The 18,619-nt window shown below is 41.6% G+C and overlaps 1 protein-coding gene across 1 annotated transcript in view; it reads left to right on the plus strand.

The window, feature by feature from the left end:
- Nucleotides 1-8,859, plus strand: part of RREB1 (ras responsive element binding protein 1) — a 120,747-nt gene extending 111,888 nt beyond the window's left edge. Inside the window, exons 12-14 of the mRNA XM_077492147.1 lie at nt 3,403-3,567; nt 5,232-5,939; nt 7,535-8,859. Of these exons, the coding sequence (XP_077348273.1) occupies nt 3,403-3,567; nt 5,232-5,939; nt 7,535-7,761 (1,100 nt within the window). The 3' untranslated portion in view covers nt 7,762-8,859. The remainder of the gene's footprint in view (nt 1-3,402; nt 3,568-5,231; nt 5,940-7,534) is intronic.
- The last annotated feature ends 9,760 nt before the right edge of the window (nt 8,860-18,619 follow it).

The raw sequence follows: 18,619 nt of genomic DNA on the forward strand, positions 1-18,619 counted from the left end.
GATCCCCCAATGGTTCTGCACACAGAACTGAGCGATCAAACAACGTTGTTCTGTTCCCCCCCCCTCTGCTCTGCTGAGGAGAAAGCCATGACTGTCAGTCACCAGCTCTCTGCTCTGCCCCTCCAGCGCTCACTGGCACAGTGGACTGTAGGGGGGCGGACTCAAGCTCTTGGCCGATTGCGGAGAGGCTACCTGTAAAGGCTTCTGGGCAGGTCCCAGCCATATGGTCGGGATCTTTTCAGAGCCTGGACCAGCTCTGTGACATTAGCCGACAACGGACTTCAGCCGGTTGTCAGCTGAAAACAGGTCTCGGGAGTGGGGAACGGACTGCCCTCCTGTGACCAATAGGAGAGGTATAGCCAAAATAGCTTTGGTTATACTTATCTTTTTAAGGTCCTGCTTTTATCGATTTACCAAACTATTACAGTAGGCAGTATGCTCTCAGCTAATCTTTCATACCTTCAAATGACTGGTGTAATAGCTGGTCACATGCAGTACCATGGAAACTGCAGATGTAAATGTAGGCCAAGGTGGCTTCATCTTTAGTTAAAAGGGTAGGAGGGTTTAGTTCTGCTTTAATTTCTTGTTACCTGCCAGTTACAGTAAACATACTAAAGCCAGACAGCCGTCATTTTTAGGGCTCATGAACATAAATACCGGTGTATGGGTGTACAGTATAACGTATGCCTGTATTTACAGTGCCTGTGAACCCCAGCTGATGTGTACTTCAGCCCTTAGGTCTGTATTGATATAATGCACCATACACAAGTATATGCCTGTAAATGCTGGAACTTGCACTTACGGGTACTCGTGTAAGGGCACAATATCCCAAACTCAGAAGCTTCCGCCCACCCATATGTCTGTGTTTACATCTGTGTGCAATGATGTCAATGACAGCCTACATAGTAATCTTAGTTTATTCCAATAAAAGATTTGTATATGTAGGTTAAAAATAAAAATCTGTTAGCCGTGTCACAAAATAGTCTTTTTAGTGATATTCTCAGCCTCCACTGCAGCAGTAGAGTTTTGGTCAATGATATGGGTGAAACACATGACTATTTACAATATCCTGAGCTGCGCTAAAACGCTCTACCCACATGTGAATATATACATAAGGCATACAAAATGCATTACAATAAAAAAAGGCAGAAAAAGTCCACGTGTCAGAAAGTCCTCTTATCAGACGTTCCTATCAAAGCCGCAGCATCAAAGTTGGTTCTCCACCACCAACAAAATGGAAAATTTGTGCATCAGAAGCCACCACCTCAGTTTGTAAAAATACATGCTTACCAGCTATACATGACCAAATGGTCACAAATGGCCCATTGAAATTTCATTGGGGTCACCACACTTTCCCTGGCATACTCCTCAAGGTGGCCAGGATTCTTAGATATGGTCTGCACACCGCCATTCCAGCTTCCCTGGATTAGGCAGCAGCACTGCACAGCGCTCCAATAACGTTATGAATGGAGAGCGAGGGGGATGGAGTATGCGCTCAGAAGACAGGCAGCAATGATAACAGAGCACACAGTGCGGTCACTGTCCTCCCGACACCGCAGCGGCTCAGCCTAGGGATGTGTGGGATAGTCTGGGGCTCTCAGCCTCCTTCCCTGTCTGGCTCCTGTGCCCCGACTCCTCCTCTCCACATGCAACTCCACAGCCTGGTGACTGGACAGTGAAGGAGCAGCACCCCATATGCAGTGCATATACAGGCACCACATCGCTTGGCACCACAGTTTGGCTCTTTTAAAAAGAAGTGCTGCACTGCTCTTTACGCATTTGGGAACACATACACATGTTCTGCTTCATCAACATGTGAACAGGCCTCAAGATAAATAACGACTCTTACATTAGGTGATTAGGATTACCAAAATTCTGGTAACATATGAGCATTTCATACTTTGTCCTAGCTTTCACAAAATGTGCCCACAGCACACTTAGATATATAAAACTTGGCACAATCAAACAAAACTAACCCATATATATGGCATATAAATCACTTTCAAATGCATGAATAATCCGTGGGACTAAAAAACAAAACGTAAAGTGCCAACTCCTAAATGCAGTGCAACATCCACTTACAAATGATGAGATTTTTAGTGCAATGTTTGGTGTGGGGACACGACAACAGCTGCTGCAAACATTTATGATATTTATTATTGAATTTGGTTCTCAATTTGCGTGGTAGTGCGGGAGACTCTGGTATAGTATACACTTATGCGGCATACACACGATCGGAATTTTGGTCGGAAAAGGCGCTGGTGGTTTTCCCGACGGCATTCCGCTCAAGCTGTCTTGCCTACACACGGTCATACCAAATTCCGAGCGTCAAGAACGCAGTGATGTACAACGCGTACGACGGGACTAGAAAAGGGAAGTTCAGTAGCCAGTAACTTCCGCCTCGTAGTTGAATCTGAGAATGTGTGAGTTTTTGCAAGTCGGAATTGCAGATAGAAAGTTTTTTCCGTCGAGAAAATTGAGAACATGCTCTCAAATTTTTGCTGGCGGGAATTCGGCCAGCTAAATTCCGATGGAGCCTACACACGGTCGCATTTTCAGATGAAAAGCTCTCATCGGTCTTTTGCTGGCGGAAATTCTGATTATGTGTACGTGGCATTAGAGAGAGTCTAAGTTTTATAATAATGATTATTAAAAAAATATTGAAATAAAAAGTGCATACAACCCACATCACATAGTCATATAAAAGATTACCCTAAAGCGGTGAAATATACATTACATAGTACCATAAACATTTGACGACTTAGTATATTCAAATTATTCAAATAAAAAATCCCTGAAACGTGAACAATCCAAATTGAATAAAACATAACCCATAAGGCAGCATGACATAATAGTCCTGTTTAGAGGCATAGGTCAGTCTGGAGTCTGTGATTGGTACTATTGTATCCCAAAAGATTGTGATTTGACAGAAAGGAGATTTGCCTCATTCCTGCAGTACAAAGGGAGACATGGATATCCATGTAATTAGGCAAAGTGTGATCACATGACAGCTTGGAAGTAAGGACTGGTCTGTGTGATCTCCTAATGAAGATTTAGCTGTTAATTAGCAGCAAAACGAACAACTCAAAACAGATTAAAGCAGAGTGGGTTTTCATAATGCTGCTTTTGTGTCCCGGCTAGAGAGGCTCTCTTGTTCTAAAGGGTATTGTTGCCCTCCCTTCTCCCTCCTCTTTTGCTTCAACCCACAAAACTCCTGACTTATGTGTCAAGTTATTTCTATAAAATTACTAGATAGTGTATTTATCTATCTCCAATATCATCTGGTACCTCCCATCGTGGGATCTGTTTCTCTGCATTGTTTTGATTTTTTTTTTTTTTTTTTTTAAACCATCAGATTAAGTAAACCATTAGGTCAACTAAATACTTTGTTTCCTGCTCCAGGTCAGAAACCCTATCCCTGTGCACAATGCGATGCCTTCTTTTCTACCAAATCTAATTGTGAGCGCCATCTCTTACGCAAACATGGAGTTGCCAACCTCTCCTTGCGAAGAAACGGTCTTGTGGCCCATTCTAAAGAAAGTGATGCTGGATCACACGATAGCACAGGTAGCGCTTTCTTCCTGTCCATCATACAAAAATTCTGTATGTCCATTTGAAAACAAAACATGTAAACATGTATTGATCTGCACACTTAATGGGATTTCTAATTGACCTGCATTTTTATGTCCATACTGGACACTGCACCTTCGGTGCACGTTCAGCCCTGGGCCTCACAGCGTCATTGGTTTTTATGGGGAAGGCATAGGTTTTGGGCTTTTTTATTTTATTGAAAGTAGAAAATTTTAAAGTATATTTAAACTCAAGAATAGAAAATGTAATATACCATAGCATACCAGTCCTTTGATGTGCATTTGTTTTCTTGCTGTTTCTGCTAAAAATGCATGTCCTTGTAACTTCCTGTGCACTGAACTGATATATCAAACAGGCTTATCAGTTTTACCAGCTATTATCTGTGAACTTCAAAAAATAATACAATACAGAATACATATTGGCCTAAATTGACGAAGAAATGTTTTTTTAAAAAAAAAAAAATTTATTGGATAGGTTTTATAGCAGAAAGTAAAAAAAAATTATAATTTTTTTTTAAATGCAGAGGTGATCAAATACTACCAAAAGAAAGATCTATTTGTGGGAAAAAATACATAAATTGTATTTGGGTACAGTGTTGCACAACCGCACAATTGCTAAAGTAACACAGTGCCATATTGCAAAAAATTGACTTGTCAGGAAGGGGGGTAAATCTTCCAGAGGTCAGGTAGTTAATGCACAAAAATGCACATTTGATGTTCGATAGATTTATTGGGAGCTGTAAAACAGTTATTTTAAAATTTTTATCTAATTTGAATTGCTGTTCTGAAACTGACTGGTTTTTAGTCACTTGACTGGCAGAGCACCAATCAGGGCTGGCCAAACAAAGACATACTATAGAGAGCATACATCAGCAAAGCAATAGAAGCCCCTCCCCTGTGGATGCCAAAGAACAGGGAAAAATCATGTGATCACACACCAGTACTGCAGGAATAAGGTGCTTAAAGGATTTTAAAAAAATTCCAGTGGCATTATATATATGATTTATGTGGATGGATTATGGCAATTCACACCTGTCTGTTTAGTATCAATTTAAAATATTGAACTATGTAACACGTTATCAATTGACAATACAATCAAAAACATTTAAACTGATCTGACACATGCACACAAATATTCATTCAATTTATCAGAATGTTTTATAAAACTATACTACAGCCGATCGACGTATTAGCACCAAATTGATCAAAAGCTTGCTAAATTAATCAAACAGGTGGTCTGTTTATGAGCCCTTCAATTTGAACTTTTTAGTTTGAGTGATTAATGGAATGATCATATTGAAACATGTATAGCCACCTTAAGGGGGATCAGGAGAGAATGAGGGGTTTGTAGTCCAAGTTGGGAGTGCATCCTGACTCCTTAGATGTAGTCGGTGAACATTTTTACTCTAAGACAGGAAGTGTTACTGACCGGATCACCAGAGGAGAATAAAGGAAAAATGTTAGAAAAAAGGAAAGTAATGCAGCCACCAAATCTAAGGATTAGTAAGCTGAAGTATATAACCTTTTTGTTTTGGGTTTAGATAAACTTAAAATACTTGGGAAAACAATAAACAAGTTTAGTAGCTGTAATGCTCTGTTTTCAAAGCACATTTGTTAAGTTTTCCTTCTTTTTCTTTACAGATAGTCAATCTGATGGAGATTTATCAGCTGTTGAAGGTGATGTGCTAGATCTGACGTCCGGGGACAGGGAAAAAGCAGAGCAAACTGAAGTTACAGAAAGCGAGCAGGTGCCCACGAACAAGCAGACTGAAAAACTAACACTAGATCAGGAGGCCAACCAGGATGAAGGTGAACAGATAGAGGATGACGCTGTGAGCAACAAAAGCCTAGATCTCAATTTTGCAAGTAAGCTGATGGACTTCAAACTGTCACCCAATGGGCAAGCTACGGGCAACTCTTGTGATATTTGTGGGAAGAACTTCAAGTTTCCGGCTACCTTAGGAAGACACAAGAAGGCACATTCATGTGAAAGCAATGATCAAGAGAAAAGCAGTGACCATGCATGCAAGGATCTGTCAACTCACGCCTGTAACAACCAAGGTAATCAGGATCCCTCAAAGGAGACTGGAGACCAGGAAGAAGAGCTCCCGGTTGACTTAAAGGTGTCCAAATCTCCTGTGGAGAGTGAGCAAGCTGAACATACATTAGATGGTGAAGAAGTCTCTGAAGAGAAAGTAGAAAAGCATTTGGACAAAAGTGATGATGACAAAGATTCCAAGAATGAGACTAAAGGGACAAAAGCGGACAAAAGAAAGAAGATCTGCACTGTCTGTAGTAAGCGTTTCTGGTCCCTCCAGGATCTCACAAGACACATGAGATCACACACAGGTTAGTCATTTCCAAGAGTTTCTCTATTTACATATAATAAATTGGAAGGAGACATCATTATCATAACGTTTCCTTGCATATTTTGCACTACTGGTGAGTGCACAAGTTAGAAGGTTAATGCGGTACACAAACCACATCACATGGCTGCCCCAGTTTTCTGTTTGACGTGTTTCGGAAATCTATTATTTGGGACACGACCTTCAACTATCATATCAATTAACTGTTCTTAAAATGTATGTGTATGTAGCTCAAATTTGTTAGTTTTTTCTTGGATAGCGTAAGGCAGTGATGGCGAACCTTGGCACCCCAGATGTCTTGGAACTACATTTCCCATGATGCTCAAACTAAACTGCAGAGTGCATGAGCATCATGGGAAATGTAGTTCCAACACATCTGGGGTGCCAAGGCTTGCCATCACGGGCATAAGGAATGAATAAAATCCTTGTCAAGTTGGGGTAGCTTCACCTTGCCCCGCTGCACTTTGGGCAAAGCGTGCTAACCCATGGTTTTTGTGTGCGCCAGCTGTGCTTTTCCCATGGACTTGTATTATGTCCCACAGTTTTGGTGTGCTTTCTGAAAGCATGCCAAAAAGCATAACTGGGTTAGCTGTGCTTTAGCAGGGAACTGTAAAGCTGCCCCTTTTTGTTTTGCTGCCTCTGTTCTGTTGGGAGAGATTCCCCTTTAGGCTGGATTCCCACCTATGCGGTTTTAGTGTTTTTTGCATTTTGCAGATTTGCACTATAGTCCATCTAACATGGTTTCCTATGGAACACGTTCTGCAGTGCAGTTCTGCAAAAAGCACAAAAAAAAATGCATAGGTGTGAATCCAGCCTTACTTCCTGTAATGAAAACATAACAGGAATTGACAGGAAGTCTCCCCAAAGTGATGGAAATTCCCTTCTTTTATAGTTGTTACCAAAACTGGTGTCCCCTAACGTTCTGTTACAAAGACCAGAGTCACCAGCATTAACGGATGAGTGAATCTCTTCAAGGGTGACACACCAATACAAATGTTACTGGACTTCACTAAACTAAAAAAACAGTCTACGTTCTCTTTAAAGAGGAACTGCAGTCTGCTCACGTAACTTGTAATAAAAAAAATCTTTGCCTTTCTAATGCTTCCCTCCAACCACTTTGCAAATTGTTTTATATATACTGTGATTCTGTACTTTCCAAATATGCTGCAGAAAACTCCCTCCACCGAGTCTGGCTGCAGCCATTTTAACTGTGGGCAACTGAAGCTGCTGCCTGTTTACTTCCTGGTTTTTCACAGACACACAAAGGCACACTTCCAGCTCTTCCACCCTGCAGCTCTGATTGGCGCTGTTATGACTCCTTTCCTGGAAAATTCTCACGAGAGAGAGAGAGAGAGAGAGAACTGTGATGTCATAAGCCTAGGCTTTTTACCAGACACGAAACCGGAAGTGGGCTGTATAAGGTCTTTACTGGCAGAGAAAAAATGTTTTAAACAAGGGCAGAAGATTTTGGATAGATAAAAAAATGACTGACGTTTATAATTTCCAATTTTTGGTTTGTTTTACTCACCCAGACTGAACTATTTGTATCAATGTTTTAAATGTATTTTGTTTTTGTAGGTGAGCGGCCTTACAAATGCCAGACATGTGAACGCACTTTTACTCTAAAGCACAGTCTGGTACGCCACCAACGGATCCATCAGAAAGTAAAAGATATGAAGAGCCAGTGCAAGGACACTGATAAAGAGGAGAAACGGCTTAGGGGTGAGGAGGAAAGTGAAACGGAGTCCCTGCAGAGCAGCACAAATCACGCATCAGAAAATGAATGTGACACCATCAAGTCTTAACGGCCACGCTGTAAACAGAAGCAAGAAAAAAAAGTGCTCCTGAGGAATCATCTCAAAAAAATGAAACTGCTCCTGGAAATAACAGCTCAAAGCAAGCAGTAGGGGGTGGATGTTAAAGACGCAGACATTTAAAGAAACTCCAATCGTGAATCTGTACAAAGCAACAAGGAATTAAAAAAAAAAAACCTGCATACATCTATTATCAGAGGGGTCCTTGCCTGTTGTGGGAATGAAATGAGCCAGAGATGTGGAGGGGTTGTTACCCTTCTGAATTGCTATGACAGAATCATACACTTGATCCACTTTAAGGATGTTTTGACAGCTATATGGGATTATGGCAGGCCATATCATGTGCCATAAACTTAAAGTAAAATGCAAACTTTACATGGATTTTGAGTGCCTTACTACTTTATTATATTTTGCTACCACACTTTTTCAATATACAGTTTTATATGTATGAGAAATTTAAATATTCAAAAAAAAAAAGGACATTTTTCAGTAAAGCATTATTGTTTTTCTTTTACGTTTTTGAAATCTTGTTTCCGTACACCAATCACTGTCTTTCCAGAGGTGGACATTTAAAGTCATGGAGAAAGCCATTCAGAGCTAGAGCCAATAACTGGAAAAAAAAAAAGATGAAACCAACAGAGATGGTTTCATATAAGACCTCATTCATATTCATTCTTTAACCCACGTATGAGTCTTGGTTTTTGCTAAGTGGACAATAGTGGAAGGAAGGAATGACATTCATCTGAGATGTGCTGAATGAGAATATTTACAAAATCAATGGTAGTTGCTACAACCAGGAAACATAAAAAGATTCCTATCTTTTGAACTGTACAACTTGATCTACACACAACGTGTCTGAATGGTGTTACTATTTAGTAGTTCTACCTCCGACATACATACAGAGGATTCAGTGGAAACTTTACCATCCATGGAACTGTCCACCCCTGCCTATGTCTTGATTCTGTTTGCTTGAATTCAACGGCTTACTAGTCTCTGCATTTTGCAGAACCGTTTGGGCAATATTTGCCTTTCAAAGTTTACCAGGTAACTTTTGAATCCTGGTAATAATAAATATGTATAAATAGAAAATTCTTGACTTTTTTTTTTTTTTTTTTGTTCTTTAAATGTTAGCCTTTGGCAGTTCTCTTGCATTGCACCATTCCAACCCCGTTCTCAATAAAAGCGAGGCTGTGCGCATTAGAGCAAGTGCAGACCTTGATGTGTCCCGTCATGGAGGTGGAGGAGGGCAGAGGTGGACTGTCAAACCAAGCAAAGAGTTCTGTCTTCCAGCATCGGATGCCTTAACCATCATGTCATGACCATCATGTTTCTTATGCAGGAATGTACTACTGGTGAAAAGGAGAAGCTACATTACAGTTTGTGCTATGGCGCTTGACGATTAGCCCTGTTTAAAAAAAAAAATGTATGTAAATAGATATAAACTGTGTGTGAGTTGGTTATCTATGGATGTGGGTGTGTGTATATATGTATATTTTGCATATATGTCTACACACAAATACAAATGTATATGGGATATATATATATGTGCGTGTGTATGCATGTATGTGTGTGTTTATGTATTTTATATACATATACACACATATCTACTGTAACTGTGCAATTAGCCCTCTGCAGTTTGTTGCAATCTCCGAGATGTTGAACATGTTTAAATATTTACTATTACATTACTATAGCCCTAATGCTTCCCTCTAGATCGCCTATGATTCTATAGCCATTAATATTTTTAATTTCTTTTATTCAAAAGGCCATAATGACAACGGTAAAATAAATAAATAGGTCCTATACAGCCCATCAGAGCAGAAGGCTTGCTAATACCTCTATAAAGCAAACCATTCTTATTTCAACTTGGGTTATGTATACACGAGTTTTTTCTATGTACTTACCATCTGGCGCTTTTGCCTAGAGCTGACTGCAAAAAAATGGGCATTTTTTTTTTTTTTTTTTTTTTTTTGTAAACTGTGGTCAGCAGTTGAATTTGAACAGATCAGAGTCCCCATTATATCTAGCAAGCTGCAGTTCAAAAAAACAGCCAGTAGAAGCCAATTGCAAAACAAGCGTGCTGCATTGTAAAAGCAAAGTAACTTTATGGAAAAGCGCATTGTGTGTATACTCTGCATCCTAAACATTTCAGCTTTAGCTCTGGTTCACACTGACTGCGGGTTAGAAATTGTGCGAGTTCAGCTGAACTCACACGATTTTGAAACCCGCATGTCAGTCCGACTTCAGAGACATCTGGGCGGGTTCCTGCACAGATGTCGATTGAAATCACCCCTACAGTCTCCAAAAGTAGTGCAGGAACTACTTTTAGGAATCAGTGCGGCATTGCAAAGTCGGAGTCACACCGATTGGCAGCTATTGCCGGCAATAGCACCGTCCCAATTTGGCATGCGATTTGACGTCAAATCGCATGCCAAATCGGCCCAATGTGAACCTGGGCTTAATGTCTAACGAGTCCAATTTTAATGCAAGTATAAATGTAAACTAGTAGAAAGTTTTCACACCCAGCTTCTGAAATAATAAAGGTGAGTAGTTTTGTATTTGGAGGGAAGCATATATTTTTATTTTTTAGACCACTGTGCCCATCCTTTTTTAAACTTCAGTAAGAATCTTAAGCACAATTGAGAGGGATCATTCAGTATAACACTGTCATTGTTATCTGTGCAATGCATGACAATCAACTGAATGACCAGTGGAACAGAGCAGCAGCCTACTGCAAAATACATTGTAATTATATGTAAATTTAATATATTTCACTATGAGATGAGCAGTACAAAAAAGTTGACACAAATTACTAATTCTGACAGATGAAAAATCTGAACCAGTGGTTCACTTTTTTTTTTTCTTTTTTTTTTTTCTTCCAGGTATTTTTATTAATCAATTCAAATCAAATTAATTCAGTAAACCTATACCCCTGGACTTTAGTCATTTTATATTTGTTGTTTCTCTGCAGAATATTTTGTATATCTCTAACTTGTCAGAAGGGTGGGACAAATGTTAGCAATAATCAAAATGGATTGAAAGCTTTATTTAAATATATTTGTACCCTGATAGGTATGTTTTTTTTTTTCTTTTACCAGAAAACAAATATGTATTATAAGTTGTTCCCAGACTGTTGTGTCACTTTGGTATATTAAACTGTGAAGTATACACCATGATTAAACTCTGGGTGAAATCTAGATTTAGCTTGCATGTACGGCTTTTTTTTTGTGTTTTTTTTTATTTTTATTTTTTTTGTTTGTTCCCCCCCCCCCCCCCCCCCTTTTCTCTTCTTCTCAGGGCTTTGCAATTTGAATTTCCTCTATTGTTATTTTATTTTTATTTTTGTCATATCTGAGTTTAAAAATGAATTGATAAATATATTTAATAGTTAGGTAATGGAATCACTACAATAAGCACTTGACTGTGAATGCAATAATAGCCCAGTCACATAGATAGCTATCTTTTTATATAGCTTGGGCTACACAACAGTCGTAATTCCAGCTTCACAATGATTCTTGTTTTCTTCCTTTCTTTGTCAGCACGAACAACATTACTGTTGGTGAATACAACCCATTATTGTAAGCAGAAACTACAATAAAAATGTAGATTCATATTTTTCTAAAGGGAAATAAACTGCTGCTATGCATTATATACAAGACTGGTCTATGCCACATGAACAGAGAATCACTTTTGTTTTGGTACTTGTATTCCTTCTTTTTATTCAGCTGTACAGTACTTCCAAAATCAAAATAAAAAGCTGTTCTGTATCAAACAATCTAAGCAATAAAATGTTATATTTAAAAGGAAAAAAAATGATGGCTGATGTTGCTTTGTGTACAGTTCTGTGTCCATTTGCACACACATTGCACATGTAATATGGGAGTCATAGAAGAAACGTATAACATGCAAATTGGCAAATGCATTTCCAAAACCAAATTAACCACACACCTAGGAGACATGTTCTTGTATAGTCTTTTACATAAACTTCATCTGTAACTATATTAGTGCCTCTTTTTTTTTTTTTTTTTTTGTATGTGTCCCTTTTAGTTATAGTGTGACATTAAGCCTGGCTTCACACATATGCAAACACAGACATTGCATGTGATTCTCACCGCATTGCTGTAATCACATGCATGGTGCCTGTGCAATGCGAGTTCAGTTGTATGGCTAAACTCGCATTGGATTCACAAAAAAAAGTGCAGGAACCTTACCCCCCTCGCACTGCAGTCGCAATCAGATTCCTGTCCGAATTCACAGTTCGCACTGTGATCTGTGAACCGATCTGGGGGGTGTCATTAACTTTGTATTGACACCCACAGTGGAATCGTGCTGGTTCCCCCATCGCATATGTGTGAACCCAGGCTAAGGCCTCATACACACTGGACTTTTGCAGCTGCTTGTATGGGTGTCAGGTGGTGTTTTTTTTTTTCTCCTGCCTTTAACCACTTCAGCCCCGGCCTATAGACATGACACCCACAGATGGGAATCTCCCATCCTGGATGGGTGTCATATGACGTCCTCTGATTCCCAGCCGTCTAGGGGGTGCGCACGCCCCCACGGCATCGCTCGGGACCCGGTTCGTTTGCCTGGCGGCCGCGATGTCGGCCTGTAACCCGCTATTGCCCGGGAACACAGCAGGACCGTGGATCTGTGTATGTAAACACACAGATCCACGTCCTGTCAGTGGAGAGGAGACCGATGGTGTGTTCCCAGTACAGAGGAACACCAATCGGTCTCCTCCCCTTGTGAGTCCCCTCCCCCCACAGTTAGAATCACTCCCATAGGGAACATATTAACCCCTGCAGCACCCCCTGGTGTTAACCCCTTCCCTGCCAGTCACATTTACACAGTAATCAGTGCAATTTTATAGCACGATCGCTGTGTAAATGTGAACTGTCCCAAAAATGTGTTAAAAATGTCCAATGTGTCCACCATAATGTTGTAGTCACGAAAAAAACGCAGATCGCCGCCATTACTAGTAAAAAAAAAAAAAAATGCCATAAATCTATCCCCTATTCTGTAGATGCTATAACTTTTGCACAAACCAATCAATCGCTAATTGCGATATTTTTTTTTTTTTTTACCAAAAATATGTAGAAGAATACGTATCGGCCTAAACTGAGGGGGAAAATTGTTTTGTTTTTTTTAAAATTGATATTTATTATAGCAAAAAGTAAAAAATATTGTTGTTTTTCAAAATTGTTGCTCTTTTTTTGTTTAAAGCTAAAAAAAATAAAAACCGCAGAGGTGATCAAATACCATCAAAATAAAGCTCTATTTGTGGGAAGAAAAGGAAGTCAATTTTGTTTGGGTGCAACGTCGCACGACCGTGCAATTGTTAAAGCTATGCAGTGCCAAATCGCAAAAAGTGCTCTGGTAAGGAAGGGGGTAAAATCCTGGGCTGAAGTGGTTAAACCCCCCTGAATGTTAGTTTTAGTGTCCATGCACACATAGGGGTTGATTTTACTAAAACTGGAGAATGCAAAATCTGAAGGTAGAAGCTGATTGGCTACCATGCACAACTGCACCAGCTTGTTCCATTAAGCTTTGGGGGGGAGCAGGGAAAAAAAAAGTGCATCCAGGAGCGGCAGAGTTTTGGCAGAAAAAAAATACGCCTGATACTGCTAAACGCTAGGCGCATTTAGTCCTTGAGTGTTAAATCATTTCAGTGGCCAATTTTGTTTCTGCCAAAATGCTGCTGCCAGGAGGAAAGGCTTTTAGGAGAGTTTGTAAAACGTCCTGTGTGCATGAGGCCTAACCCATGATGGGCAGAGGACGATCCACATTTCGGGACCCAGTATAAAACCATATGCAAATAAAAATATATTTAGTTCACTCATGTATTCAAATGTTAATGCAAAATGCACAGCATGTTAACACACTGCCATATTGTATTATGAAATTCTACTTTTACAACTGTTTAAAATCTATCTTTATCTTTCTGCGATCGCTCTATGCAGCAGAAATTAGACAGAAGAATATATGGTTTGAGCAACTTGGCTCTACTGGATTGCACAATGCTGTTAGTGTAAGGAGAACTAGGAGGAAGAGGAGGTTAGCAGAAAAAGGAATCATGGTGGTACAATAATGGCCACTTACAGTGCAATGAGCATGCAGTTGACACAGGGAAGTAGGCAGAAGCATATGACCTCACTTCCTTTCCTAGTGTCCACACATTAAGTGAAGGAACTTCTTAGTGGGTATACTAACAATAATAACCTAATAGAGGCTCTAATCCTTCCTGCTCTCTATCTAAAACTTAAAAAAAATAAAAATAAATTGTCTTTTGTCCAAAAGCTGACCACACAACAATTAGACTTGAAAGAAAAGCTTGGGGAAAAAAATTGTTTAACCACTTTCAGACCGGACCATTTTGCTGGTAAATGACCAGAGGTCTTTTTACACTTTGGCACTGCGCTGCTTTAACTGGTAATTGCGCGGTCATGCAATGTTGTACCCAAACAAAATTTGCGTCCTTTTCCTCCCACAAATAGAGCTTTCTTTTGATGGTATTTGATTGCCTCTGCGATTTTTATTTTTTGCGATATAAACGTAAAAAGACCGCAAATTTTGAAAGAAAATGATATTTTCTACTTTTTGTTATTAGAAAAATCCAATAAACTCAATTTTAGTCATACATTTAGGCCAAAATGTATTCAGCCACATGTCTTTGGTAAAAAAAAAGTCAATAATTGTATTGGTTTGCGCAAAAGTTGTCACATCTACAAACTAAGGTACGTTTTCTGGAATTTACGCAGCTTTTAGTTTACGACTGCCTATCTCATTTCTTGAGGTGCTAAAATGGCAGGGCAGTACAAAACCCCCCCAAATGACCCCATTTTGGAAAGTAGACCCCCTAAGGAAATTGATAAGAGGCATGTTGAGCCCATTGAATATTTTATTTTTTTGCCTCAAGCGGCTGAATAATGACAAAAAAAATAAATTATTTTTTTTTTTTACACAAAGTTGTCACTAAATGATATATTGCTCACACATGCTATGGGCGTATGTGAAATGACACCCCAAAATAAATTCTGCTGCTTCTCCTGAGTACGGGGATACCACATATGTGGGACTTTTTGGGAGCCTAGCCGCGTACGGGGCCCCGAAAACCAAGCACCGCCTTCAGGCTTTCTAAGGGCGTTACAGTTTTGAAGGCCATAAAATGCCAAGATGGCACAAACCCCCCCAAATGACCCCATTTTGGAAAGTAGACACCCCTAAATTTAGGGGTACACTAGTGAGACTAGGTAATAAATGGCGGGTGCCCTGAAACTATAAAAAAATAACTAACCAACCAGCGTCACCTGTAACAGTTATATGGTGATCACTGGTGAAAGGGTTAACTAGGGGGCAATCAGGGGGCTTTATGCGGTAGTATATGGGGGTCCCTGGCGCTATAAAAAGCTGCAGCGAACCTAAATACCTACCTGCCTAACTAGCGTCACCTGTGACACTAATACAGCGATCAGAAAACCGATCGCTTATTAGGCTGGGTTCACACTGGAGCGATGCGGGAACGCCACGAATGCGCGGCGGGTTCCCGCATCGCATGCCTCCCGGCGGCAGTTCACACTGCCCTATGCGAACTGCTGGGAGTGTCAGTGAAATGTTAATGACACCCCCAGATCAGTTCGCATATCGCAGTGCGATCTGCAAACTCGGATCGCATGGTGTGAACACCCATGCGATCCGATTCTGCTGCGGGCCAAAAAAAGGGTCCCGTGCGAATTTGCGGCGGGTGCGGCGGGTGCGGCGAATGGCTGAACTCGAATCGCACAGAGATCGGATGTGATTTGCACTGCAGTGCGGTGCGAATCACATCCGTTCTCATAAACCGCTGCAATGTGAACCCAGCCTTAGTGACACTGGCGACGGGGGGTGATCACGGGGTTAAACCTTTATTGGGGGGGTTAGGGGGGTACCTTAGAACTAAAGGGGGCTAACCCTAACTGCCCTAACAGTTATTAGTCACAAATGACACCCGCCGGGTGATCAGGGGGTTAAACCTTTATTAGGTAATAAATGGCGGGTGCCCTGAAACTATAAAAAAATAACTAACCAACCAGCATCACCTGTAACAGTTATATGGTGATCACTGGTGAAAGGGTTAACTAGGGGGCAATCAGGGGGCTTTATGCGGTAGTATATGGGGGTCCCTGGCGCTATAAAAAGCTGCGGCGAACCTAAATACCTACCTGCCTAACTAGCGTGACACTAATACGGCGATCAGAAAAATGATCGCTTATTAGGCTGGGTTCACACTGGAGCGATGCGGAAACGCCGCGAATCCGCGGCGGGTTCCCGCATCGCATGCCTCCCGGCGGCAGTTCACACTGCCCTATGCGAACTGCTGGGAGTGTCAGTGAAATGTTACTGACACCCCCAGATCAGTTCGCATATCGCAGTGCGATCTGCAAACTCGGATCGCATGGTGTGAACACCCATGCGATCCGATTCTGCTGCGGGCCAAAAAAAGGGTCCCGTGCGAATTTGCGGCGGGTGCGGCGAATGGCTGAACTCGAATCGCACAGAGATCGGATGTGATTTGCACTGCAGTGCGGTGCGAATCACATTCGTTCTCATAAACCGCTGCAATGTGAACCCAGCCTTAGTGACACTGGCGACGGGGGGTGATCACGGGGTTAAACCTTTATTGGGGGGGTTGGGGGGGTACATTAGAACTAAAGGGGGCTAACCCTAACTGCCCTAACAGTTATTACAGTCACAAATGACACCAATGCAAAAAAAAAAAATGACATTGGTGTCACTGTGACTGGGGGGCAGGGGTAATTGGGGGGGTGATCGGGGGGTAAAGGGGGGGTGTGAGTGTGCCTGGCATGTTCTACTGTGTGTGTAGAGTGTTGGTGCAACTCACCGATCCGCTCTCCTCCGTGTCGGAACGAAAAATACCGACACGGAGGAGAGAATACATCACTTCCTCTCCTGTGTTTACATTACAGGAGAGGAAGTGATGTCACGGGGGATTTCTATTCGTCGGGAGCGATCGCGAGGGGGTGGCCATGAATGAATGGCCGCCCCCTCGTCCCGGATCGCTCCCGGACGAAAACCGACCACCGCAGGCACCGATCGGGCCCCCGACCCGCGGGAGGCAAGGGACGTACATGTAAGCCCTTATGCCTGCCCGTGCCATTCTGCCGACGTACATCGGCGTGCGGCGGTCGGCAACTGGTTAAGAAATATACTTACCTAGGTCCGATGCTGCATCTGTCTCCTGCTGGCTCTAAGACTGAGAACTGAGAAATCAAACACCGCCAATCGCTCTGTTATTACTGTTCCGTGAGCAGAATCACTGGCCTCTCTGACAAAACACCCCCCGGAGCGCTGTGTTTTAGAGGGGGTGGGAGCAGCCTCTTTGCGGCACTCACTGAGAGGCTGAGCCAGCCACCTGGGTGGATCCTGAGCATATGGTTGCAATCTTTCCCCAGCCTGGACCAGCTCTGTGACATCAGCCGACAGCGAGCTTCAGCTTTGTGGCCGCTAAAAAAAAAAGCAGCACAGGAGTGCATCCTATGATCCACAGGAGAAGTGCAGCCAAACTAGCTTTGGCTGTACTTTTCCTTGAAGTCAGATTTGTTTTTTTGTTAGTGCAGCGACATTTACAAGTAATTATGTAGCGTTAATACCTATATAATACAGCATAAATTAAAGGCTAAGTTCACCTTTTCTGTAAAATGGCTTATGCGGTGAAGGGGCCCCATGAGATATCGCAAAACTGCAGCTATGTAAAATATTCATTTTATTAGTATACTTATATTCTATTGCCTTCCCTCCCAGAAGCCTTTCCCAAAAACGAACAATCCCCATGCCCTGACTTGTTGCTAGGATCTAAAAACTGCTGGACTCTTAAGCCCCATACACACTATCAGATTTTCTGCAGATTTTTTTTTTTCCTTCAGATTTACCAAAACCATGTAGTGCAAGGGCCTGCCCGATTGCATACAAATTGAAATTCCTAAGGTTTGACCTCGTATTATATAGTTTTGGTAAATCTGAAGGAAAAAAATCAGCAGAAAATCTGATAAATGTGTATGGGGCTTTACTCCCATCATAACAGGAGCAACAGGCCAAGTTTTTTCATCCTAGCAACAGGCCAGGACTTGGGGATTGCGAACGCTGAGTTTTTCAGCAAGATATCCAGGGAAAATCTGACAATAAACCGTCGTCCGAAAATTTACTAGCCTGCCATCCAACATTTGTTGGCGGAAAGTTGGACAATTGTCTGAAGGAGCGTACTAATGGTGGGATTTTAGGCAAACAGTCTGTCATCACACAATTCCCTGCCGAAAATCCGATCGCGTGTACGAGGCTTTAGCCTAGTTTCATCATTTCCTTCCTTTTAGGAGACACCGCTAAAGCACCCTACCATAAAATCCTGTTATCCCTCATTGTACTGGGCGGGCTTTTAAGTACACAATGGGGTTTATTTACTAAAGCTTGGAAGTGCAAAATCGGGCTCACTTCTGCATAGAAACCAATGAGCTTCTGACCCCGGCTTGTTCAATTAAGCTTTGGTAATAAAACCTGGAAGCGCATCGGTTTCTATGAAGAAGTGAGCCTGATTATGCACTTTTCAGCTTTAGTAAATAAACCCCATTTTTTTTTTATTGAAAAGCCTGGGCGTGCAAAACACACCCAAAAACTTCCACCGGTGGCAAAAAAAGTGCACACACATAAAGAGTGAACACAAAAAGGTGCAACGGGTGTACCACTGTCCTTCACGAGGAAGGACCTTACCCTGATCCCCCCAGGGCGTTAGGCTCCAGACGGGGACTGAGGTACCTTACTAGGTCCATCTGGCCAAAACCCGCCGACCACCTTTCTCTGG

This window comes from Lithobates pipiens, unplaced genomic scaffold, assembly GCF_037356315.1.
Source record: "Lithobates pipiens isolate NorthernLeopardFrog02 unplaced genomic scaffold, aLitPip1_a1.2 Scaffold_19, whole genome shotgun sequence".
NCBI lineage: Eukaryota > Metazoa > Chordata > Amphibia > Anura > Ranidae > Lithobates > Lithobates pipiens.